The sequence below is a fragment of the Diabrotica undecimpunctata genome, chromosome 2, assembly GCF_040954645.1.
Source record: "Diabrotica undecimpunctata isolate CICGRU chromosome 2, icDiaUnde3, whole genome shotgun sequence".
Classification (NCBI taxonomy): domain Eukaryota; kingdom Metazoa; phylum Arthropoda; class Insecta; order Coleoptera; family Chrysomelidae; genus Diabrotica; species Diabrotica undecimpunctata.
The window spans coordinates 157,661,678-157,689,517 of record NC_092804.1 but is presented as its reverse complement, the minus strand read 5'-3'; the positions used below and the strand labels follow the sequence as shown (position 1 = coordinate 157,689,517).

The 27,840-nt window shown below is 34.0% G+C and overlaps 1 protein-coding gene and 1 non-coding gene across 2 annotated transcripts; one reads left to right on the top strand and one right to left on the bottom strand.

The window, feature by feature from the left end:
* Positions 1 to 11,015: 11,015 nt before the first annotated feature.
* On the bottom strand, positions 11,016 to 27,519 carry LOC140433966 (zinc finger BED domain-containing protein 5-like). The gene is made up of 2 exons (XM_072521937.1): positions 27,499 to 27,519; positions 11,016 to 11,417 (listed from the first exon to the last, which is right to left on the bottom strand). Exons 1-2 carry the CDS (start codon positions 27,517 to 27,519, stop codon positions 11,016 to 11,018), a joined length of 423 nt encoding a protein of 140 aa, XP_072378038.1.
* TRNAK-CUU (transfer RNA lysine (anticodon CUU)) lies at positions 13,519 to 13,591 on the top strand. The gene has a single exon. It is a non-coding gene; the product is annotated as a tRNA-Lys (tRNA).
* Positions 27,520 to 27,840: the final 321 nt, after the last annotated feature.

The window sequence follows — 27,840 nt, the reverse complement described above, 5'->3', positions numbered from 1 at the left end:
TGTGTCTTAAAAGAAAAGTCTTTAATCAGTGCGTGTTGCCAGTACTTACATATGGTGCAGAGATATTAACACTAACCAAGAAAGTAAGAAATAAAATTTGTGTTAGCCAAAGAGCCATGGAACGATCGATGTTAGGCATTTCTCGTAGGGATCGGATCACGAACAAGGAAATAAGACGGAGAACAGGAGTGACAGATGCCATAGAAAGAATTATGACCCTTAAGTGGAACTGGGCGGGACACATAGCTAGAATGTCGGATAACAGATGGACACAGCGAATAATACAGTGGAGACCGAGACAAGAAGCACATCGAAGTAGAGGTCGTCCACCAACAAGATGGTCTGATGACATAAAACGGATCGACAAAAATTTGATGAAAACAGCACAAAACAGATAAATGGAAAAGACTGAGGGAGACCTATATCCAGCAGTGGATAGATCCGGGTTAAATGATAATGATCAACTCGCTTGAAGAGTGCAGCTTTCGTAAACAGTTGTATTTGCCGCAAATTAAATTAGTTATTTTAAATCGGTTCAGTAAATAAACATTGCGCGGTTTTTGCCATCTTTTACGATTCTTGTAAGATCAATAAAATTTATTACTTTCATTGACCGGTCCTAGTGGACTTGTTAGAGCCTAATTTTCAAAATATATAACATACAATTTTAAGTTTAGGCAACAAATACGAAGCATGTAAAATATTCCGAAAAAACGGAAAAGTTGAACTTTTACATTACAAACAATCGCACATCACGGGAAATGCGGATACTAAGACGGTATTGGGTGGTATTTGTAGCTGCAGTTGGGTAGTTTGGAAAAACGTATGTATGTACAGCGTTAACAGGCCTTTTGGGCCCATTGCTGGATGGATAATATCCATCGTTTTCTATTCTTAGCTAACAGCTTCCAATCTCTGATTCCCATCTCTCTGACATCTTCCATCACTACATCCCTCCATTTCTTTCTTGGTCTTCCTCTATTTTTTTTGCCCTTAGGTACTCTCCAAGCAATATTTTTGACTTTTGTTATTGTAGGGTTAGCATACAAATGATACACTTCTGCATTAGTTCGTCTTCTCCATTCTCCCTCTACTACTTTTCCACCAAATATTCTGCTAAGTATCTTTCTTTCCCATGCTTCCAATGTGTTCTGTACGGTTTTGTTCATAGTCCATGTCTCGGCAGCGTATAGCATTGTAGGTCTAATTATAGTTTTGTATACTCTTATTTTTGTATTACGAGATATATCTTTGGCCTTAATTATTTTGCTCATGGCTCCAGCACACCTGTTGCTCTTGGTCAGTCTCAGGTTGATTTCAGTTTCTTCCTTACATATCTGATCAATAAGAGTACCTAAGTACATATATTCATCCACCTTCTCGAATTCTACAACTGATCCATTCTCAACCTCCAATTTAAAGGATCCCCTGGTGCTTATTCCTTTTTTGCTCGAGATCTCCATGTACTTCGATTTATTAATATTAACTTTCAGTCCCATTTTAGAGCTTTCCCGAATCAGTCTTTTTGTTATATTTGATAGTTCTTTTCCATTTCTTGCAATGATAACCACATCATCAGCGTATGCTAAGCATTGGTGCTCCTTGTATAAAATAGTTCCGGACCTATTTATCCCACTAATCCTTACAATTTTTTCTAAAACTATATTGAATAGCAATGTAGACAACGGGTCTCCTTGGCGAACACCTTTTTTCACTTCGAATTCTTCTGAGACTGTACCGTTGCATCTCACAGCACAAATGGTTTGTCTAATTGTCATTTTTACCAATCTTATTATTTTTTCTGGCACTTGGAATTCTTTCAGTATTTCTATTAACTTGTTTCTGTCTATTGTATCGTAGGCAGCTTTGTAATCAATGAAAAGTACTTATGCTGAAATGTTGTATTCATAGCAATTGATCAGGATTTGTTTTAGCATAAAAATTTGATGGGTTTTTGATCTTCCTTTCCGAAATCCTTTTTCTAAATTGTTCTCTATATATATTTCTAATCGTTTTTTAATTAGTATGGCGAGTACTTTATACATTACTTCTAATAAGGATATTCCTCTATAGTTTGCGCATTCAGTTCTATCTCCCTTTTTGTGTATAGGAATTATAATCGACTTATTCCATTCTTGAGGCATTTCTTCGGCATCCCATACTTCTAGTATTAGCTCACCAAGTTTGTTTATTAAAACCCCTCCTCCATATTTTATGTTCTCTGCCACAATGCCGCTCTCCCCGAGACTTTTTTGGTTTTTCATATCTTTTATTATTTCTTCAATTTCTTCTCTTGTGGGCTTTAGTATTTCTTCTATTACTATTTGAGGTCTAGGAACATAACAATTTTCTTCAGTAGTCACTTCGTCATTTAGTATCTCTTCGAAATATTCTTTCCACCTTTCACATATTTGGTCTTCATCCACTATCAGGTTTCCTTGGTTATCTTTTACATTCATCGTTCTTTGAAAAAACGTACTTGTGTAATTAAAAGAAAGGAGTTTTAAATATGCCACAGGTTTTGAAGATTAGGCTCCAACAATGGAAATTACATAGTGATCGCTCAATGAAAGTGATACATTTAATTTTTTTCATGAAAATCATAACAAATGGTAAAAATCTCGTAACGTTTATTTATTTAACACCTTTATAAAAACTGACTTTATTTGCTATAAAATACAAAACCTGCATACCAAAACTGCACACTTTGTCTTTAAAACGCATTTTGATTTTTGTCAATAGGACATTCAAAATCGCCGGTCGCTTTAAGCGTTGTTTCAGATTTTCGTCTCTGACGACTAAAGTATAACTTAAATCTATACAGTATCTTTAACTTGCTATCACTTAAAATTCGTTAGGAAATTAGCAAACAAATAACAACAGTTTTCTGAAATATTTCAATAACTTTGGGATGTTAACTTGCATGTATACCTAATGCATTTGAATTTAGCTGATTTCGATATAATCAATGAATAATATTTTTCACAACTTCACTTACGATACTATAGTAATGAACTCATCTTTATCATGTTTATTTCAAAGTTATTCACCCCTATTGGAAATCAACAGGTGACTTTATAATATTTTATTTGTAAACATCGAACCAAATTGTTTACAAAAATAAATGATCAATGAGATACCATCTGGAGGTCAATAAAATATTAAACATTAAGCAAATTTATTTTTCGACCGTGAATACTAATAATTCCGTCCTTAGCGCGAATATTAAAAGAAGAAAAGAATTATTATAATTGTAGCTCTAATTCCTTGGCATTTAAAATGATTTATTCGTGATGAATATTCAGCAATACAAAACAAAAATGTAGATATTATCTAAACATTTATTTTAACATGATTTTAGATTTTAGGTTTAGTTTGATTTCACTTATGCCAGATTACTTTGTAAGTTTCCTTAAATCTTATACGAGATCTTAAATCTCGTATTACCAGACAAAGGTAAATATGTATATTCAAACGTAAAATGTGCACGACTTATATCAATAATCTGCAAAAACATTGATTTTTGTCAATTAATAAGGAGAAAAAATTCAACATAACATTCAACAAAACACGATATGAATTTTAAAGTATATTTATTATATTAAATATGTATAATAATTTATATAACCAAAACTTAGTACAATACAATAAATACAAATACAATACAAACAGTACAATAATTGTACTTTTTATACTTCAGATTTTTCATAAAAGCAGTCGACAATTAAATGTTTCTCAAAATGTTAATTTATGTTTTTTGTCAGAATATTGATATTTATAAATAGAAGAACTTCTTTTGGCATCAACTAATGTGATAGAAGCTTATTTTAGATTGATTAAGTAGCATTGGACCACATTGATTTTTTCCGAAAATTTTTCCCGGAAAATACTTTCCACGTGAAGAACTGTGGCAAATCCTAAATTTTTGTCAACGGTAATATTTTCGTAAAATTTGTGCTCCAATTGTCCCCTTAACGTTTTCACAAGAAAAATAAATGTTTTCGTTAACGCAACACTTTATTGAGTATTTCAGGTACAAAAGCGTAATTGACGACGGTGGTGCTAAAGTTGGTCTATGTAACAATTTTGACAATTTCTTCTATATGCACTGTCAGCATTAGTTTCATTAAAGTTAACATGTGAAACTGGTCTACTATCCATTCGTCATTATAATAGCCGTTAAAATCAAATACATTATTTTAGCTTTCAGACCAATTTAAATAATTTCTCCATACATAACTGGTTTAGGATCAAGGTTAAGGACAACTTTTGTCTTAAAAATCAAGTGATCTATGGAACATGGACCAACCTAATCAGTGACGTTTATAGGTTAGATTGTTTGTCAAATTCAATATATATTTCTTAATTTGTGACTCATTTAATGGTGTAAAATTGGTTTATTTGATAATTAGAAAATTAATAACAGGAGTAGAGCTGGAAGAATGTTGGCGTTAGTCCGATCGGTTAAAGAAGAAGATTCTGACTCCACAAATGGCGATTTTTCAAGTGATCATTCTTCTTATCATCCCTCGTCGCCCCCAGCCGACGAAACAGTGATAATTTAGATCTCTTAATAAATGCAGTGTTAGAACTTATACCATCTGGTCTCAAAATTATGGGTAATTTTTGGATGGAGTCTCACAACGTTTCAAATACTAAAAAGCACAGAAAAATACCTCGATTGGAACATGAGTGACAGAAAAACCTAAGAAAAACTAATCGAGTTGCTGGTGAAGAAAATACTACTTCTTTTCTTCTTCATGTGCCGAGCTCGATTATCAAGCGTTGGCTATCAAATTCGCTATATTAATTTTGTTGACGGCAGCTCGGAAAAGAAATGCAGAGAAACTGTTAAACCAATCTCTCAGGTTTCTAAGCCATGACGTTCTTCTTCGACCTGGCCCTCTTCTTCCGTCTACCTTGCCTTGTATTACTAAATGGAGTATATTATATCTCTTCTGGTGGCGCATAACATGGCCAAAATATTCAAGTTTGCGATTTTTAACTGTTTTGACGACTTCCGTAACTTTTCCCATCCGATGCAAAACAGCTTCGTTACGAACTCTATCCACCCAACTTATTCGTCTGATTCTCCGATACACCCAGATTTCAAAGGCTTCCAGTTTCTTGAGAAGTGTATCCGTCAAAGTCCAACCTTCGACACCATACAAAAGAGTAGAGAAATCATAACATCTCACTAATCTAATTTTTAGAGTTAAAGTAATATTGTTTCCACATAACATTTCTGCTGTTACTACTGCAAAAGATAAAACTATATTGACCAAAACCGGCTGAGATAAGTGGAAAAGAAGTTACTAGATATTTTGTAATGACAGGCCAAAAAGTTTGTAAATCTTTTTTTTTGCAAGTATTAAATATCAGCAATCATAGGTTGGATTATGCTCTAAATAACAGAAAGGGACCCCCAAATATTCCTACGCCAGATCAAAGAGCCAAGAAAGTAGAAGGTAATAAAAAAATAGACACAGTTAAATTTAATACAAAGTCACATACAAAGTTTTCGTAAATTTATAAGTCATTATGGAGAGCGAAAATCTGATTGTTTCTATTTATCACCAAAATTATTTTTAAAGAGTAGAGAACACATAACATCTCACTAATCTAATTTTCAGATTTAAAGTAATATTGTTTCCACATAACAGTTTCTGCTGTTACTACTGCAACAGATAAAACTATATTGACCAAAGCTGGCTGAGATAAGTGGAAAACAAGTTTCTAGAAATTTTGTAATGACAGGCCAAAAAGTTTGTAAATCTTTTTTTTTTGCAAGTGTTAAATATCAGCAATCATAGGTTGGATTATGCTCTAAATAACAAAAAGGGCCTGCTCAAAAAAAATCAAAAATAGAACATGTATATCGTAAAGAAGAATCTATCAAATATACCTGCTAAAATAAAGATCGCTTTTGTCGATATCTTTGCGACAGCATGCTTTGAAAACATTTATCCAAGTTTCTCTATTCCGTCTAGCAGTTACTTCTCGTAGTGTATTTCTTCTTACCGACTGACATTTTCTAATTAAAAGCCTTACACTCCTTTGAGAAACAGCTTTTGGACGATCTGAGCTTTTGCCGCGAACATTAATACTGGCAGTTTTACCATATTTCTTAATTATATTAAACACAGTAGATTGCTACAGTTAATTCAGTGGAAATTTCACTGTATTGTACTAAATTGTTTTCCCTTTATTGTACCGATGAATAATAATTTCTCGAACTTTTCGATCAGTAGGTTTTCCACGTACCATTATTATATTTTACTCGTAATAAAACTGACAATTTTGTTAATTACTCATTACAATTATCGTTGACAACTCATACCTAGTCCTATGATTGATTTCAAAGCCTTTTTTGCATCAGTCTGATAAAATTTAAGAAAAGTGAGGAAAAGCAAAAAAATGTTCCAATATTTAGTTTTCAGCAATATTCGATTATCAAACAATTAATTAAATTGTAATTAATATAAAATATTAAGCCGTATATAAAATGTTAAGCCGTAAAAATAATTCCATACATAATAAAAAATGTTGTTAATTTCATATTTACAATTAAAAAAAAAATTAAATAAAATAATTTCGGTAAATTCGCATTATATTCACAAAATAACTGCTTGTTCCAACATATATAGTTATTAGGGCACGTATTTAGTTTCTAAATAGAGAAAAATAAGATGGAGTCAAACTGATTCACGGCCAATCAACATTTTTGGATCTTCCGTTGCGACATCGCCACTTTATAAAGTATTTTCTACCTAAGAAGACCGCTTTGCAATTAAATGCTGGTAACTTTATTACTAGCGGACCAGATAAGCGGCGATATATTTTACACTACATTTATGAATAACATTTTACTGCTCTGTTATTTCAATCAGCACTGCTCAACAAGTTATCGTTTATTGGTTTTAATATTTTATTGCAATAGTACGAAAACGGAATATTTATTTAAACAGTGAATTTATTACATGTTAATTTTTTTAAATTTCTTATGACGTTTCGTATAATGTAGGTTTACCCAATAATCAAAGTTATGCCTTTATAAGAACATATTATTTGAAAAATAAGGAGTACCATGTGTCATAATAATTGTAATCTCCTTTATACACACTTTAAAAATTTGTTTAGTAATGTATTTCTTAAATCCACACAATCATTAAAAAATGGTTCATGCTATCTAAAAATATCTTTCTGTCAACAACACTGTTACCGACAAAGCAGATGAAATTCAAACTTGTCATCATATTACACTTCTGTTTATCGTTAAAAATTAATTGATTGTCGTGGGTTGTATTGGTGTTATTTAATAATTTAGCAAAATACATAATCAGCAAAAATCTTATTTAAAACATGCGAACGGTTTTTGGCAATAACAATCAATGCAGTGTTTATGCTTGTTTAGCATTGGCTGTAAAATAATTTATGTTCGATTGTTTCGTCTGTTGTACAACTCTCGTCTGTTTTTTTTGAAGTGTAGTAGTTGTATATAAGTACCTATTTTTTTATAGTAGTGTAGTGAATCAGTACTTTAAAGTAAAATGAGTAATTTGGAAGAAAATAAAATACAGTCGAAACGTATTGACATTGCGTATGGCAGTTCAGAAACGCGCATGCGATGTTTGCGGTATCTCACAGAGGACATTCTGAAGAATTATTAACAGATAATACAGGTGATTACTATGGAAACATGAATGCAAATATTTGTGAAGAATGGTTTGAAGAAAATTTGTTAAAAAATTGGAGCGATCATCCATAATAGTGTTGGATAATGCATCCTACCACTCAAGAGTAGAAGAAAGATTTCCTTCAAGCAGCTGGATAAAAGAAGAAATAAAGTTGACAGTGACATATTTTTAAAAGTCGATTTACTTCAAAGGTGTGAAGAGCACAAAATTTAAAAGAAATTTGTTATTGACCAAATGGCTCTTAAGTATGACCATGAAGTTCTTCGACTTCCGCCCTACCATTGCCACTATAAAGCAATTGAGTTAGTTTCGGGTATAGCCAAATTTTTTTATGAAAAACATGCATCCAAAACAACAGATGACGCTAGCGTTCTTAATTTATGGAAAAAATCGCTAGAACAAATAAAGGCAGAACAATGGCAAAATTGTGTTAGACATACGGAAGACATAATCAATCAGTCTTTTTAAACCGAGAGCTATAGATGAAGTCCGGCCTCTAATTATTCGGATAAACAATTCAGATAGTGACGACTCTGATAGTAAAATATCAGACAGTGAATAGGACAAATCGTTTGCTAAAAAGAAGTAACAAAAAAGTGTTTCGGGAATTTAATTCGGACTTTGTGGTGTGTTTTAGTTAAACGATAAAGTACCTTCGGTCTAATTACTGGACTGCATACTCTCAATAGCTTTGGTATTAATTACTCTACTACACGTGTTTAAACCTTTTGTTTTGCTGAAAACTCGGAAGTGACTTAGTGCCAATTTGTTTCAAGGTTATATTTAATACAGTGTCTGCAGAAAGTAAAGTCTTGGATGTATTTTATTCAAATTTGGACATACCAGCAACTTGGCAAGTATTTTCCAATTTTACTGCCGGCAAAACCATTCGTATAATTTTCACTCTACACAAAATAGAGACTTATAGAGACTTTGATGAACATTTGATGTCGACAAATAATTTCGGGTATTCGAAATATTCCGTCCCACTTCTTTTAACACGCCCTGTATATACATATTATATTCATTTTATTTGTCTTTGATACAGTGAAATCCAATATTATTACTGACCATAAATTACAGGAAATTAAATATTTTTACTTTTCAAGCGATCAGAATTAAATATTAACGCCCCACTGTTTGAGGCCCACTGATCATATCTTAATTGCATATCGGCCGTTATAGGGTAAAAGGACTTTAGTAAATAATTAATATTTTGTTGATGCTGACGGAAGAATATATTAAAACAAATTAATCTTCTTTCCTGCTCTTTTAGTATTCATAAAAATCTCACCTTTTGGTGTGTGTGCAGTTCCACTCACACTCAATAGATAAAACTTTACGATAATTTTCCATCCGATAACCTGTTATAGTAAGATGCAGTAAGAAATAACGAGTTTTATATCACATTCGTTTTCCGTCCAATAAAAATGTTTATAGCAACATCTGGCAATCATTATATAGACTAAGATGGTGTTTTATGCATTCTGAACCAATAAAGCTACCTACAATTTACGGTTTTATGAGTCATTACGCGTCGTTCAATGGCAACTTAATCTTTTAAGCCTTTAAGCCTGTTCGCGAATAAAGTGTGTAATGTCTTTCTTTTAATAATATCTTTCTTACCCATGTTTATACGACTCTGATAGCATGAGAAGTATTGCAAGCGATAACACCAAACAGTATTTGTTTGTTTGTTAAGTCAACGAATCCTTTGTTACCTTTATGTTTTATTTTTACCAGAAACTGAGATCTGATTTTTAGTAAAAATGCGTATTTTAAAAATAGTATATCACTTATTTTAAGAAACTAGTTAAAATCCTTTTAACACCTGTAATGCAGCCTTTAAAAATAATAATACCGTAAAAATATTTTTAGCATAAAATGGTTGGACTTTTTAAAGAGAACAATTAAACTTATGTTTATAACATATAAAAAACAAAATATATGTTTATTGAAAATCTCGGTAGAGGTCCATTAAATTCTTCGAATGACGACCTATAGTATTTTAAAGTACCAAAACTGGAAAAAAAACTACCGTAGTTGGGATTAAACAATGTCTAAAATATAGCATACCGAATAAAAACCAGATTAGTCCAAACGTCCAGGGGAAACAACCAGCGATGTCATGTCCAGTGGTTCCCAACCTTTTTTCCATGATCGCCCCCTTAGACAGGTTTCACCAGTTAGGAATACTACAATCGCCCCCCCTCTCCCAATTAAATTGAAACATTTCGTAATAAATGGTTATATGTGTGTAAAAGAATTGTTAATGGCTTCCTTGGGCCTGGTGTCCCTCACATAATTTCTTTATGTGTGGCTCAATGTTGGTTAATAACAACCTCAAATCCCCTCTTTTTATTATGCCGAGCCTATTTCTTTGTCTGTTTTTCAATATACACACAGAACTAAAACCTTTCTCCACTAGATATGTTGTGGGTAATGCTAATAATAATAATTTGATTGCATTCCACAAGATTGGATACACTTCGTTTATCCGCGGCCAAAATCTTTCATACCCACACTCCCGAAACAAACTTTCAATTTCAACATCATGTTTCAAATCAATCAAGTTTTCTTAAAGAGAAGGACATACCGTTGAAACTTCCACGCTGAAAGGATTGATAAACCAAGTTGGCACTTACACACTAGTCAAATCTTGGAATCGGGACTGCAGATTTTCTTTCAGTGTTTGAAGGTAGAGGCAGTATGTTTGAAGGTCCTCAGAATCACCACAAGAAGATTTTAAGTTGGGGAATTTGGTCAGATCTCTTCTCTGCATATTTTCTTCAAAAATAGATAGTTTGTCAATGAATGATCCGACTACTCGCTTCGCTTTGGACATATTTATGTTCTTCCCCTGTAGTTGCAGGTTCATTTCATTTAATTTTTGAAAAATATCTGATAAGTAAGCGATGTCATTTCGCTTCTCTTGTAGTTCTGTACTCAGTGTGGGGTCAGTAGTATTAAGAAATTCAATAACAGTATCCATGAGACTGAAGAACCGCCGTAAGCAATTGCCTTTAGAAAGCCAGCGGACTTCGGTATGTACTAGCAACGTATTAAATATCTCATCATTTTCTTCACAGAGTGTATGAAATATTCGATCATTCTTTGGTTTTGCTTTAATTTTATTTACCGCATCTATGACAAGTCGAAGAAAATCGTGCAACCTCCCACTCAAATTCTTGGCAGTCAAATGCTCTCTGTGAATGACGCAGCGAACACACAAAATTCCATGTACTGCTTGTTTCAAAAGTGCAATAAATCCCCGATTTCGTCCTATCATTTCTGCTGCACCGTCAGTAGCACAGGCGATCATATTTGATAAGGGAATCTCTTAACGACCTCAAATATGGAAGATCCTTTTGTATCAGTAATCAGACTTCTAGCAAACAGCATTTCCTCGGCCATTTCTCCATTGTCGTCAATGAATCGGACATATGACAGCAGCAAAGCTGTGCTGTCACTCAGGGTACTCTCATCAAGTTGCACAGTAAACTCTCTGCTTTTCAATTTGTTGCAGAGAACATCTTCGACATTCGCTCCCATTTCCTCAATCCTTCTGGAGACAGTATTATTGCTGAGAGGAACTGCATCTGTTACTTGGCTGGCCTGACTGGATCCCAACATAGTATCAACTATCTCTTTGACAGCTGGGAGGATGAGTTCTTCTCCAATTGTGTGCGGTTTGGCACTTTTTGCTATTAACAATGATACCTTGTAGGAAGCAAGTAAACTATATATATATATATTTAAGGATTCTACAGTATTCACTGCCTTCCCTCGCTCAACCGTTTCCATCTCTCTCTGTTGTTCCATTCTCCATCGTTTAGTCCTCTCTTACTCATGGCGTCGTCTACTTCGTTCCTCCAGGATTTTCGGGGTCGTCCTCTTTTCCTCCTTCCTATGGGGCTCCATTCGGTTATTCTCTTTATCCATCTGCTGTCGCTAGTTCTTCTTACATGTCCATACCACTTTAGTCTTTTTTGTTCTATATATGTTAGTATGTCTGTTTCTATTGATGTTCTTTGCTTTATTTCGTCATTACTTCTCCTATCCATTCTTGTTACTCTGCAGCATCTTCGCAGGAAGAAACTCATGCTTTTGCAATCAATGACCCAACAGTAACTCGCCTTTCATACTTTGCCTTAAGCTCCTGTAAACAAAAGAAATACACATTCACTTTAATTATTATAAGTCATGGTAATAAAGTTTAAAAAAGGTTTTCTTATTATTTGTGTTATCACAGTCTGACTTTTGGTAATAGAAAGTAAAAATAATTATAATATGTTGATACCTAGGTACAGTTACGATCACTAAATAGTTTACACTTTAATTATTACATTGTAATACTGTAGAATTGCAGTGTCGTATGCATTTGATAAATGTCAAAGTAAAAAAATTTCAAAAAGTCAATGTTTGTCAAAAATTTCGCGAGTGTTGAAAAATACAGTGTAGTAGGCTTAACTTGCTGCCAGGTAAACGCAGCATTGATAATCGCATCTTTGATGTTTTTTTTATGTTCTTTGATGTTGTTTTTTTTTTAAATTGAAGTGATGTCAGCATTAGGTTGACTTACAATATTCACAAGGAGTTGTTTCTTGTAGTGTGCCTTGAGAGTTTTAATAACGTTTTGATCTATGGGCTGAATCAATGCAGTAGTATTTATAGACCAGTGTTAAGGAATAGAGCCGGTAATAAAAGGATTACTGGATTCGCCCTAGTGTCGCGTCACTGGAATATTGACGTCAATTTAGACAATTTTTTACTTATAAGTATTAATATCAACGCTAATAAGAAGTCAAACGTACTAAAATATGTTAATATGACAAAAGAAGAAACATTATTTTGTCGATGAGCAATAAAAATACAAATAAAAGGTATATAACAGACAACAACTTTGTTTTATTGCTGATAAATCAGAACCTTTTCTTGTCGATAATTAATATCTTTCTGTCCAACGACTTGGATCAGTTATGCATTATTTTATAAAAAATTTAGGTGTCTCAAAACATTTTTTGTTTATTTTTGGCTAATTATGACCTTAAATTTTTAATAGAAACAATAGTATATTCTTTTATTAAGAGTAAAAAGATACTTTCCGTGACAAGGCTGTACGTTTGACGTACAGCATAGCGAGTCCGACATCAAGCCGAGGAAAAAAAGTAACTTACCGAATAGAACATACTTACTACTTTTTTTTTCAAAGTTGCAAATAATTTTTATGTTACTATGGTTACTTCTATTGATTGTTACTTTGAAAAATAATAAAAATTACCGATTTTTTAGTTACTCATTAAGTTTAGTGAACGTTTGTGCTTTTTGTCGCACAAAAGACGAGTATTATGTCTAATTTCGAAGATCCCACGGCATCACGTACTTATTCCTCGAGATATTTTGTGTACCGCCAAGACTGTAACCAAAGGATTGTTCATTGATTCTACAAAGTCCACTGCGGTTTACGAAACTTTTGAGCTTTTAATTTTTACACTTTTATGCCTAGGCGTAAAAGTGCTTTATTTTTATGTCTAGGCGTAAAAGTAACATTTTTATATTGTCAATCACGTCACAAAAATTAATACTCTTGTGACGTTTGACAAAAAAAATATAAGTTCAATTCATTTGTTAGGTAGATATAGAAATGAAACAACAACAATTATATTTTCTTCATTTACATTTTTGGATTAAAGTTTTTAAAATAATGCTGTTTGATTTTTATTAGCTTTACTATTTTAACAAATTTTTTATTAAAAATCTTTTTTATTTAATATTTTTTTTAGAATTGTATATATAAAAGCAATATCAAGTTTGAAATCAAGCCCGGCTAGCTCAGTCGGTAGAGCATGAGACTCTTAATCTCAGGGTCGTGGGTTCGAGCCCCACGTTGGGCGAATTTTTTATTTTTTTGTATTATTTTATTATTATTGTACTATTTTACTAAAAAATAATTTAACTTCAAATTTTTCATTATAAATAATTTTTCATTCATCGTATATAGGATGAAGTAGTACTGCGGGGAAGTCTACTTATTCTTTGTCGTAAGAGGTGCCACAAAAATTATTTAGGTAGAAGTTGCAGCATAGATTTTCCATATTCTGAAAACATTTTCAATTATACAGGGCCATCCATATTGACGGGGTGGAATAAACTTATCTTTTTTTAATGGAACACCCTGTATATTTTTACATTACAAGATCATCGAAAATAGTCCAAAAATGTAAAAATGTACATGGTGTTCCATTAAAAAAAAATGTGTTCCACTCTGCTCACCTACATTTTTATTTGTAAAAGATCTCAATTTGAAACCAAATACAAATACAAAATGTTTTACTTGTACTAAAATTATATATAACAAATTTCGATCAGATTTTAAATAAATAACAAATTAGTTCATATATGTATTGCATTTTTTTTGTTCTATCATATTATAATTGAAAAAACCTAAATAATAAATAAACGGCGCCAAAACATAAACTTTCACACATGCATCACAAACAAATTAAAGACTTTTGACATGTAGCTATACAAAAGGATACTCATGATTTCATGGAAGGACCATACCTGCAATAAATAATTATTATGAAGACAACAGAAAGACATTGAGGTCTTTCAAACAGTTCAAAAACAAGTTCTTATATCTAGAATAGCAAATGCCAAACGACAAGAGATATGAAGTCATCATCATCATCAGTAGCTCGACAACCCTTTCTGGGTCCTGGCTTGTTCTAGGATTTTCCGCCATTCTGTTCTGTTCCTTGCTTTGTTTTTCCTATGAAGATATATGAAGTGCTAAAACTAATAATACAAGAAACAATATCTGACAGAAGAAATCCTAAAAGAAGAAGAATCTCCTGGCTGTAGGATTTGAGAACAAGGATTCCGCTACCAAGAAAGTAAGAACAGCCATAATAATCTCCAACCTTTCTAGATAGTGTCTTTGTCGTTTAAATTTGTTCACCCTTCGTTAGTAATATAAACTTTTAATACTTATCAGAATAAGTCAAGTTGGTGTTTCATTATGCAATGAAGGTTAAAGCATTACGAACGTAGGACCTTTATTTTCCTGGACACCGTGATTTCTCATACGACCTCCTTTTGCTCGTTTAATTAAAGATATACCTACATTATAGATATTACTTTACTCGAACATTTATTCTTCATTATGTCTTACGTAAAGGAGCAAGCTTTCCTCTCGAAAATGATGGAAGAAATGTTTGCCGAGTTTGAAGGAGAAAAAACAGACTTCGATGAAAAAGAGCAGTAGCTTTCTGCAGCAATGATGAACAAAATTATTTTGGACGATCTGACTACCGAAGTAGTAGACCTTGACGGAAACTCCAAGGAGGAGGAAAACAACGAAATTCCAGGTAAAGAGTTTGGGGGGAAAACAAAAAACTAAGTGAAGGAAAACAGCAAATTCTCAGGAACAAATACCCGTACACATGAATCAAAACTCAGGACCTGCCGAACTTTGTGATAATTTCCTTGATGATGTTGCTATTTCGGAGTATTTCATATTCATTGAAATGTTAAATATACTTGTTCAGTATACAAATGTTCCTTAGCTGCTTGTACCTAAACGTACTGTAATTTCTTAGTTATTCGGTAAAAAATTCTTCCACATAATAACATGGTCCTTCAGATAGATAGACTTTTGTTAATTTACGAAACTTAAGGAACTAAGTTGTAGATTAAAGTTGCAAAGGGAGATGGTTGCATATTTTTTTTGCCAAATATAATATAGATTGCTTTACTAACTCAGTGGACGGGATCGGTAAATACACATCAAAGGTTGAATTTATGGTGGAATTGACATGATTAGATCTTGCTGGAAAAACATGTAGGAGTTTACGAATTAAGCAAACAGTTTCTAAAATATATAAAGAGGGAAGAGTTAAAATTCCGTGATTTTTGAAGTAGCTTCTGCAATGTGTTATTCTACTGAGGCCAAAAAGATACCGCAATGCTTTTTTTGTAATTGAAAAATAACATTAAATTGGGCAGCTGTACTAGAACCTGAAAAAGCAATGCCATATCGAAGATGAGAGTCGAACAAAGAAAAATATGTTATTTTGGAAGATGCTGAATTGATTTCCTTCGAAACAGATCTTATTGCATAGCATTCTGAGGCTAATTTTTTACTTAACAAATTGATATAAAGGGATAATTTAAGGTTGCTGTATATAAAAATACCAAGAAATTTTACAGAACCATTTTAGGAAGAATTTTACTGATGTTACTGTTATTAAGAAGCAAGGGTTGAAGAGCTCCTTTATAGGATAATGCCACTGTCTTATCTACCTTAAAAGAGAGTCAATAAGAGTCGGACCAGGTTTTTATTTTAAGTAGACCAGAAGTTATAGTAGCATGTATAGTTGCAATATTAGAATTCGTCCAGGTAATAGTGGTATTAGCAAAAGAAAAAAAAAGAAAAAGAAAAAATTTTTCATCGATTTTTAAGTTAGTGATTTCATTTATAAAGATTACAAAGATAAGGAAAAATAGAGGACCCAATACCGAACCTTGTGGTACTCCACATATAATGTTTTTGTGACTAGAGTCAGTATCATTTGTTCTAACTAGTTATTTCCCATTCCTCAAGTAAGATTGGAACTTAAGAAATACCTCGAATTCCGTAGAAATTTAGTTTTTTTATCAAAATGTCGTGATTTACACTATCAAAAGCTTTGGCATAGTCACAAAAAATAGTGGCAGTCTAAAGATTATTTATTGTTTAGTGCTTGATAGACCTCATGTAGTACAGACTCTTAAAATTTTCACATAATCTAACCAATCACAAACCAAAGACAGCTTGTGTTATCGCGAAAACACCAACTGTCTTTCAATTCTGATTGGTCTATCAGTTTCGTGTTTTCAACGACGTAACCATGGATACCGATCGCAAAGCAAAGTTTGACGTTTGCCAAAAAAATTATTGTAGCTATATACGTCAAAATGAGTCGTTTCGGTGGTACTTCAAACGAAATTATAAACCAAAACATTGAAGAAAATATACCGAGTAACACAAGAAAATCTAAATCTTATATATGGAGACAATTTATGATGTTCTGTGTGGATCGCAACTACAAATTAGATGCAGAAAATAACAACAAAAGACTAGCATTCATTCTAAAAGACTGGGCCTTCAACATGCGAAAAATTGATGGTAGTGATTACAAGGAGAGTGTTATTAAAACCATATGGAACACTACTGCAAAATTGGTAAAAGAAGAATATTTCTTGTAAAAAAAATATTACTTATTGTGAATTATTCAAAAAATGGGTAGATTTGGGTTACTTAGATCAAATGTATTATTAAATTCCTTCCTCTCATTCTACTGAATTTTTGACCTATCACTTTGTTCATGAAATAGTCTAATAAAATACCACTCGTGATTTAATTTAGCTTATAAGTCTGTCTTTTATTTCTAAACTCAACTGAGTTTCTTAAAGAAAACACCACTCGTCCTGTAACGAATATCTTTGCCTACCTCAGGGTACGAACATAGGGGTAGAAATAGGGGACAAAAACTATGGGGCGAAGATAGGGCAAGCAAAATAAACGCTACTAGTGCGTACGACACTCAGTTGGTTGTTGGAGAGCTGGAGTCGTGGATAAGTGAAATAAATGGGTTGGATTGGGGTATCTACACAATAAATGAAATAAAGGGGTTCTTACACAAATCTCCTGGACACTTGGCAAATAGGGACAACAAGAAAAAGAACTTCTAGCTATTTGAAAGGAAAGGACGCCGCTTCGAAGAATCCTAAACTTGCCGGATTTAGGAAAAATATCCCTAAAATAAAAACACATAAAAGGGTTAGGAGATTATTCTAAAATAAAGCAAACAAAGTAGTTCAGAGAAATGGAATAAACATTTATTTCTGTCTCAAACAAACAGTTATCAAACATATAAGTGGCATAAAAAATATATTATATAAATAGTTGCCAAATACAGAATAAAAAAAAAACTTACATGTGTCCGTTTACAAACTCCGTTTACAAATAGATTGGAGATACTACAAAACTTACAAATGTTATCGCACAGAGATTAACCTTTTTTTAAACAAACAAAACAAATGAATATCGAAAAGAACAAAGCTAGCTGTCATATGTTAACATTACATAAAAAAAACAATTAAAATGACAGCTGTTAAACCATAAAATTTACAATTTATTATTTATTACAAATCCTTTAAATTTTAATGAAAGCAATTATTGTTTTAGCAAAAAAATGTCTGTCTTTACATTAAAATTAAAATGTTAATTGTTACCTGATTTCACTGTTTAGCACTTAACTTTCAAAAAAAACTTGTTAACATCTATGGGACTGGAGCTGCAAAGGACATAACTCTCAACTTGAATAAAAATAAACCATTTCCATACGTAGGCAGGAACGATTGGAACAGAAACTTGATGGAGGAAATCAAGCTGTCGACGGGGACATTCTATATAAACATTTTCCAAATTTCATTAGTGCCGGTGTACTGCACAAATCTTATGGGTGATTACTCTGATCTAAACTGCCACATTGCATAGAGTATCATCACCTTAACCGGTCTTAAGATATTACACAAAAAAAATTGAATCGACTCGCGATTCAAAATCTCTTCTGTCTTCTCTGCTTGGGGCTTAAATGTCGACTCCTCGATGCCTTACATTTTACAAATTTCAACGCAAAATACATTTCCCTTTACGTCTCACAGCTAGTTTTTGCCTACAAACTTAAAACAAACAATCTACCCTTTTTTGACCTCGTTCTTAGCAACGAACCGACAAAAAACTTCTTGAGTATTTACTTTTAAATTGGTTAACTGGAAATTTTTTACCTCACAATACATACAGAGAATAGGGGAATATTAATGTAAACAAAGACAAAAAAATATTCTCAGTTAATACGTCTTAGAAAAACCGTATACCTGACTTGCAATATTATATTAGGGGACTCGAAACAACTTTTAAATATTCCAGTTTATTGCGTTTTAACGACAAAAGACAAAAACAGCTGAATACCAAAACTTAATATTTAGAATCTCAACTTAAAATGCCATAATATATTGATCGTTTTAAAATTCATTTGCAAACAGAAAAACGAAAATATTCCACCAAATTTAAAACGCTACAGTCCTACAGACTCGTGGTGTTTTCAAGCAACTCAGTTTCGTTTAGAAGTAAATCGACAGACTTATCGCGAAAATTGAATCACTAGTGGTATTACTATTGAAAACATAGCATCACTAGTACATTTATTAGATAAAAAGCCAAACTCACTTTGTGATAAAATGTTGTTTTATACGAAAAAGGACATAAGTCGAACTTTTATAAGTCTCTCAATAATTTTGAAAAGGAACCAATAATTGTAAAACAATATATCTATAGTTGCAGACATTCAAATTTTCACTACCCTTATGAAGAGGAATAATAATGGCTGTCTTTAGGCACTCTGGAAATATATCCTTTTCAAAGGAATCGTTAATTAGTGAGACCAGGACAACCAACACATTTTTTGGGAGATTTAAGAAAAATTTTATGGATAGTCCATCAGTACTATAGGAAGATTTGGTTTTCATACTACTGATTTTTTGGATCAGTTCAGATTTATTAACTGATCTTATAAAGAATAGATTCGAGATTGATAATTATTTAGCGTTTGCTAAATAATTATCAATCGCAAGGCTAGAAAATACAAATATTCCCAAAAAAATAAGGTGTGGTTTTCACAATCCACAACGTACTTCCACAATCAAAGTTTTTTTATGTCATTTCTCTCTATCATAAAGTATTTTGAAGAGAGCTGTTTATAACTGCATTATATCGTCCTTGTTCTTATGGTTTAATATATATTCTTTAAAACACTTGACAAATATATTGTTAACTGAATTTATCTCAGTACCTTTTATTTCGCTCCTTGTATGTAGTACAATGCTTATGAAAACTTAAAAAGTTGTTCCAATAATACACAAAGCACGTCGAGAGTTATCAATCATCCACAGGCAATTTTCGAAGACAAATTAGGACATTTTGCCCATAAAAACTCGCACCTAAAGATGAATAACATTCGTACGAATGATTTCTTCATTGATACAGTTGCAAAAACTCTAATTAGTGGTATAAGAATGCAACTCGAGTACCTGCTTATTTAGAGTAAGTAGGCATTATTCGCACTGTTGTTTACCTCGCGATTCGTAACACAAGATGGCCATGAATTTTCTAGACCTCTCACTTCATAACTTGTTGAGCTATACGCGTATGTATTTTTTTAAATTTACCTTAGATTGTTCTTAGAGGCGTGGCACTGTTATGCAATAGTCGAAATGTATGTAAAAACGGCCGCAAAAATTACTCACTAAATTTTGTCAACTATATAAAAGTGATTGATTGAAATTATTTGGTAAAAAGGACTTAGTGTAGACTATTATCCACTATACTGTCTCACTGTCTATATTATAAAGCAACCGCATTAGATTTTCATATAATTGGCTAAGGCATGGTTGTAGTGACCGTGTGTTAAAAAAAGATTAGCAATCGTGCGACGTCGCGGAAATATATATAAAGGGATGGTTTACCAAAGGTAATAAATATGACAAAATAATAACAAAATATTTAGTTTTTTATAAAAAACAGATTTAACCCACACGACTCTCACTTGGAGGGACTAAGGGGAAAATTCACTCATCCCAGATACCTAGCTGACTTTTGGAGTCCTAGCTGACTTAGTATACCAGAGTATCTCCCAAAATTTTTCGTATATATCTGGACGTCGAGAGTAGTATTTTCTGCATATCTTATAGAGAGGTTCATTCAGACCCAACTTTCTATGTTTTATAGGAGGTTTTTCGGAATGACTCCAGTAGTAAAGAGAATAATAATAATAATAATAATGGTGTAACTTGTGGGAGTTTTTGTCAGTTCTTCTATCAGGCGCGTCCCCCTGCGAATGGGGGATGCTCTCTGGGTATTCTTAGAACCGATACCCAGATGGTAGCAGGGATACCTGCCGTGGAACAAAAACTGACACCTGGCAGTAGGTATAAAATGCACACCCATGAAAATGGAGATTAATGATTTATGTTTAGGGTCGCTGCCTGGGGATCGCCAGGGCACGTCTGGAGCCGGCGCTGGACGTGACAGCATGCGGGACGTCGGTGGCAGGGTGTTGAGGAGGCGGGCCCCTGTCATACAATCAGCTACAGCCCAACAACAACAACCACAAGGGAGCCAAACAACAACAAGAGCTCCACTCGCTGAAGGTGCTGCGCTGGAACACCAGCCGGCGCTCACTCAAGCGGGACGACCGAGGCAGCGCATGAAATGGACTGTGTCTATAAATGAAAACATTTTGCGTTTCTATTACAAGGTGACGAACCTCGGTCGAGAAACGATCGGCTATCGACAACATTTGTATGCCGAATTTTGCAGGGAGTACCCAGAGATTCAAGTCACTGAACAGCGAATAGCAGATCAATACCGGGTAATTATAAGAAATAATCTTATCCCAGAGACTAGACGCGATACCATCAAAAGCGAAGTCGAACGGGAGATACATCACCAAGAGCTAGTTGTGGATCAAGTCCATAATGAAATCCCTAATGAGCAGATTCCTGAGCCTCTCATGCAAGAAACTCAACCTGTAAATACGCAGCAGGACAACAGCGAGTTGCACGAGAGCCTGGTAAGAGAAATGGCACGTGCCGTACAAGAGTTTAATGGAACAAATCCACTTAGCAGACCACAGCTACCAAAAATAAACTCTTGTAAGAAACTAGGTGCGCTGTTACAATTTATGAACACTGAAGTCCTACCCAATTATATCGTGGAAGCTCATACATTAGAATATTTGCATATGCTGATTTACTGTGCAGCAACAGCAATTGCTAATGTAATGGGCATTAAGATCAGAACACGACGGGGTACTAATATCGAAAGGACATATAACAGAGTTGCACCTTGGGAAAAACGGCTGCTTATTAAAATTGAAGCATTACGTAGGGACATTGATCAAATCACGGAATATGTTCGAGGGACAAAAAGTAGAAGAGTAATCAGAAGAGCTGAAGAAATAATGATAACCACCGCAAGACACTCACAATATAATCCAGCAAACAACACAACACAACAATGCCTGGATACATTAAAACAAAAACTTTCCGTTTACTCAGGCCGACTAAGGAGATACAAAATTAGTAACAAACGAAAATCTGACAATATGCTTTTTGAGAATGCCGAGAAGGCGTTCTATCGGAAACTCAATTCTACTGCAGAAAGTACCAATAAATCGTACCCAAGCCAAGAAGAAATCCATGAGTTTTGGGGAAATCAACTTTCCACACCAGCTGCTCTTAACACCAATGCTGGATGGATTGAAGATACGGCGCACAACTGCCAACACTACGTTACTACTCCCTACGAACCCTTTACTACTGAAGAAGTTTCAAATATTATCAAAGAGCTTCATAACTGGAAATCTCCTGAACCAGACGGCATTCAAAACTTCTGGCTTAAGAAGTTTTGGAGTATTCATGAGTGCTTATCAGCATTAATTAATCACACTATTTCTAATCCGCAGGAAATACCATCTTTCCTAACCCAGGGAACAACTTATTTATTTCCCAAAGATCAAAATAACACCCAAGATCCAACCAAGTACTGCCCAATTACTTGTCTTCCAACTCTGTATAAATTTGTCACATCCTGTGTAGCCCGGCGTATCAACCAACACTGTGCTCTAAACAATATCATAGAGCCTCAACAGAAAGGATGCGCTAAGGGTTCCATGGGCTGCAAAGAACAACTTATCATCGACTCTGTCATTTCTAACCAAGCATATAGCAAAAAACCGAATTTCTTTACTACTTTCATCGACTATAAGAAAGCGTTTGATTCAGTGCCACATGAATGGCTTATAGATATATTAAAAATATATAAAGTCGATGATAACATAGTGACCTTTTTAAAACATATAATGTCAGATTGGAAGACAAAAATTCACCTCAAAATACCTGGTGAAAACAATATCGAAACTGAAAATATTGCAATGAACCGGGGCCTATTTCAGGGAGATTCGTTGAGCCCACTGTGGTTTTGTTTAGCGATGAACCCCCTATCCCAGATACTGAACTCAACTGACACAGCTTTTAGCATCAAAAATAACACTACTGTTGTTGCAAAGCTTAATCATCTATTGTATATGGATGATTTAAAACTTAGCTTCCACTCGAAGCCGCCTGGATCAGATGCTAAAAACAGTAGAAAATGTCTCTAATGATATTAGTATGCACTTCGGTCTTGACAAGTGCCGTGTCTTAAATATAATCAAAGGAAAGGTTCAGCCCAGCGGATTCGATATGCAAAACGGCCAGAACATCAAGGCCATGGGTAAATGATATGTATAAAAACCTCGGAATAAAGCAAGCGCAAAAGATTGACCATAAGCAAATGAAAACTAAGATAACTATTGAGTTTATACGAAGGATAAAACAGCTGCTTCGTTTACACCTTAACAGTAAAAATTTGTTTAAGGCACTAAACACCTACGCATGTTCCGCGCTTAGCTACTCAATTGTGCAATTTACATCCTGCCATGTATATATATATATGTCGGAAGAACAGTGGAGAATGGAACGTACCCAGACAATACTTATTATTCTCTTATCCAGATTTAGCCATACGGCTCACACTTCCTCTAAGGAGAAAATTCGCTCATCCCAGATACCAACGGTATCAAAAGGATTGAGCTCTGGTGGGACTCTTTCCGTGTTATCGAGCCCTAGGTGACTTGGTATGTTGGAGTAATTTCCAAAAATTTTCGTACACAAGGTTTTGGGTAATAACACCATTATTATCCAGATTTGGCCATACGGCTCAAAATACCTCTAAGGAGAAAATTCACTCATCCAAGATACCTACGGTATCAAAAGGATTGAGCTCTGGTGGGACTCTTTCCGTGTTATCGAGCCCTAGGTGACTTGGTATACTAGAGTATCTCCCAAAAATTTTCGTACACATCTGGACGTTGAGAGTAGTACAGCTTTCTGCATGATCTTGTAGAGATGTTCATTCAGACCTAGCAGTCTTCTATGCTTCTATGGTATTGCTAGTTGCTTGGATGTATACAGTGTTTCCCAAAGCAATTTAGCTGATGTTATCTCCTTAATGATCATATTATAATTGCAGTTTCTCCATGTGCCGTGCCGCCTTTTTTGACTATGTATGCATGTTGGTTTTATTAGAGGTTTACCTATTTTTTGTATTGTTTTGAAACCAATCTTCTCATAAGTCAAGTATCTAGTTTTCCTCGTCCTTCGGGAAAGGACTAGGTGGCGCTATTTATTTTTTGCCTTTCATTTAGTAAATTCCCTCATTTTTATTGATATATTTCAATTCCCCAAATTTTTTTAAATATACCCTTTTTCCCAAATCTATTGAACCACGTCTTAATGCTCACCGTTGTGTCCTTCCAAACACATGAACGCCAGTTTGCAAAGTGAACTAACTTGCACCTGCTTCTCTTTCCATCCCCCACTTCCCACCCAGACAAGTTATGTTACAAGAGTAGTAACAACGGCAAGAGACAATTTGACAGCAAAACGATGGAACAACGTACTGGAGGCACATTGAAAAATAGACCAAGGCATGTCTTTATAAAAAGAAAAAGAAGAAGAGATGTTTTTACTTAAGCTTTCGGTGCTATTCATATCACTTAATAACCAAAGCATGTGTCCATTATTGCGTTGTAATTATCTTGTGCTAAACTCATCAACACCCTCTCATCCTTTCCAATCAATCCGTTCATACATTTTCTTACTTAGGTTAGACTAATTTCAAAACATACTCGTATTGTGTACATTATTTTTCATATGTAAAAGTAATATAATTTTTATAGCAAAAAGGTTTAGGGCTTTGTTAAATATATCCATAACTATAAAAATACACAAACGAATCTTCAGCAAAAAACAAAACTGCTTATGTTTTATGTTTGTACCAAAATTCCAATCGTGGGTCGATGTTATGAAACATATATGAAAAATTCGAATCACTCTGTAGGGTATATTCGCATCACGTTTTTGATGTTTCGTAATATCAAACATTAAATTCAAAAATGAGAGCAACATTTGAAATGAGAGAACGGGAATAGAAAGGATAAGGAAGGAGTAAAACGACAACAGGTGCCGCGGTAATGCAATTTTAAAATGCAAACGAGTTTGTTAACTCTTTTATTGTTACATGCTGGCATGAATAAACTGAAGAGTCGACGCTAAAAGGATCTATCTCTCGCATTGGTTTAAATGCATGAGATTTTTTATTTCAGTTGTTTAAATCTTTTCTTTCTTTTTATTTGTATAATGACTATAATCAGATAAGGTAAGCTATGTAGAAACAAACTTCCACATACATTTTGGAATTACCAACATAATGGGCAGCAGAACGAGGAGAGGGGCAAACGATGTCAGGCATATTATCATATATAAAAGTACTGTGCCAAAAAAATCAGTCGTGTCCTATGCATCATCATCATGATGCAACCTCTTTTGTCCACTGCTGGACATAGGTCTCTCCCATTTTTCGCCCCTCTTCACGGTTCTGTGCGTCCATCTTGAGTCTTTTAGTCTCGCTATGTGACCTGCCCAATTCCATTTCAGCTTGACTATACGTTTGACGATATCAGTGATACATGTTCTTTTACTTAGGTCTTGGTTCCTTATTTTGTCTTTTTTGTCACGTTGAGAATCGATCTTTCCATGCGCCTTTTTACCATTCGCATTTTTAATGCTGTTGTTTTTGTGAGAGTGCAAGTTTATGCTCCGTATGTCATAATAGGAAGAACGCATTGGTCAAATGTCTTCTATTTCGTAGCAATCGGCTTGTTGCTCTTAAAAATGTCTTTTAGTGAACCATACGTCGCCTAAGCAAGTGTTATTCGTCGTTGAAATTCACAGGTCTGATTATCCTTGCTTATTCTGATTTCATGACCGAGATATATGTTCTTTTCTGTCGATTCTACCATTTGATTTTGTATGATAAGGTGTTCGCTGGGAACCAAATTTGTCATAAATTTAGTATTTACTGATGTTCATTTTTAGACCTATCGTTGAAGATACGTTTTCTAATTCTTGTAGCATAAAGATTTCATGTAGAATAAAATTTCATTCTTGTGTCCTATCGCATGAATTTAACGAAAAGATGTTGTATACCTAAAGTTGACAAATCGTGTACATCATGGGGATGAACATTCAGCTAATTATAGAGAATGTATGGATATAAGAGATATAAAAAATCCGAAGAAAGCAAAGCAAAGATATTAATACTGAGAATAAATCATCACAAAAAGATACTATAGATATTGAAGTATTACTACAGTCAATTATGTAGATAGACTCAATGAAATGGATGACAAAATCCTTAGTCTGAAAATATGCGCAAGAAGCGAAATAAAAATAGCTCAGGAACTTCACATTTTCGATTCTCTCGCTTTGCCGGTAGATATTTCTCAGTTGCCCATGATTTGTGGACGATCTGCCTCAACCATACCACAGGTTTTTTTCTACTTACCGATGAAATATAGTCTGGGAATTGCTACTTAGTGGTAACGGCTGCTGTTCCTACGGTGCAAAGGAAGTAAAGGTTACATCAAAATAGGCAAAAAATTGCCTAGTTTGATGTAACTCTTTACTCCTAGCATTCACTCTAAATAAGATGTCAATTTATTGATTTTCTCTTTTTATGTTGAAATAAAAACAAAAAAATGCAGCCAAAGCTACATTAAGTCCTGGAAGAAGTCTTGAAAACGGACAGAGCCCAAGTTGAATGAGCTCGTGAGGAACTAACTTCCTTGGCACACATGCTTACGCACACAGTAGTGAACCAGTCCTCAGGAGGCACGAATGTTCTTAAAGAACACATGAAACATCCATATATTAAGGTCTTAAACGTTGGCCCCTATACAAGCCAGAGATAAACCCTCACAACATTAATGCTCCGAAACCACTTCACCACCCCGCCCCAATTACCTTTATACCATGGTAGTACTACTATCATTGTTTTAAGTCCTAGTCATGTAAGGATGCTACGTAATGGGACGCTCACCTTGACCACCAACAAATTACTTAAAACTGGACGGATCTTAGACTGTTAGAAACTTAATTTTATTACCCCCATGAATGGTTTGAACAGTAATGTTTAGAATTATAGACCTATTTATATTATTAGTCATCATCGTCATTATCATCTGTCAACCTGTTGCAACCACTGTTGGACATAGTTCTCTTATATCCTCTTCCACTGTTCTCTATCCTATACTTTCTGCATTCAATTTCCTGCTGTTTTTCGTACGTCGTTCATCTATTTTGTTGGAGGTTTATCGCAGTGCCTCTTATTTTCTCTGGGTTCCCATTGTATGAGTCTTTTCGTCCACCTATTATAATTTAAACGTGCTATTAACGTGCCCATCTCCATTTGGCTTGTGAAATCTTTGCTATGACGTTTCTCTCTTACTATCCTGTTTGGTATCATGCCTCTGCTTGTTATCACCACCATTGCACTTTGGGTCAGTCTTAATTTACTGGCAGATCTTTTAGTCAATGTTAATGTTTCGCAACCATATATTATTACCGGCAGCTAATCGGTAACGCTCCTTTTAGAATATGACGCAACTTACCCTTAATGCTGCCCATCCCAAATATATACGGCGCTTAATTTCATATCCCAAGTACTTTATTTATTATAATATTTCATATCCTCACAATTGGTCATTTATTTTGTTTCTTGGAAGTTTATATTCAGGCCTACTTGTTCCATTACCTGTTTTAGTTCTTCCGTCATTTTGTAAACTTCAACTGTAACTGTCTGGAAAACGCAATTGACTAAAATATTCACCAACAATATTTATTCATTTTTAGCCCAATCTCGTTCTTTAAACGCATATTCCAAAGCTGTCGTGAATAGTTGGGGAGATGGTGCCACCATGTCTAATTCCTCGCTCAATCTTATATTTTTCCGTAAATTTATAAGAAGAAGAGTTTAGTAGATGCTAATGCATTGTGGTATGTTTCATTAACTCAGCTTATATATATATATATATATATATATATATATATATATATATATATATACTCTACTCGGCTTCTTTATTAATGCTTTCAA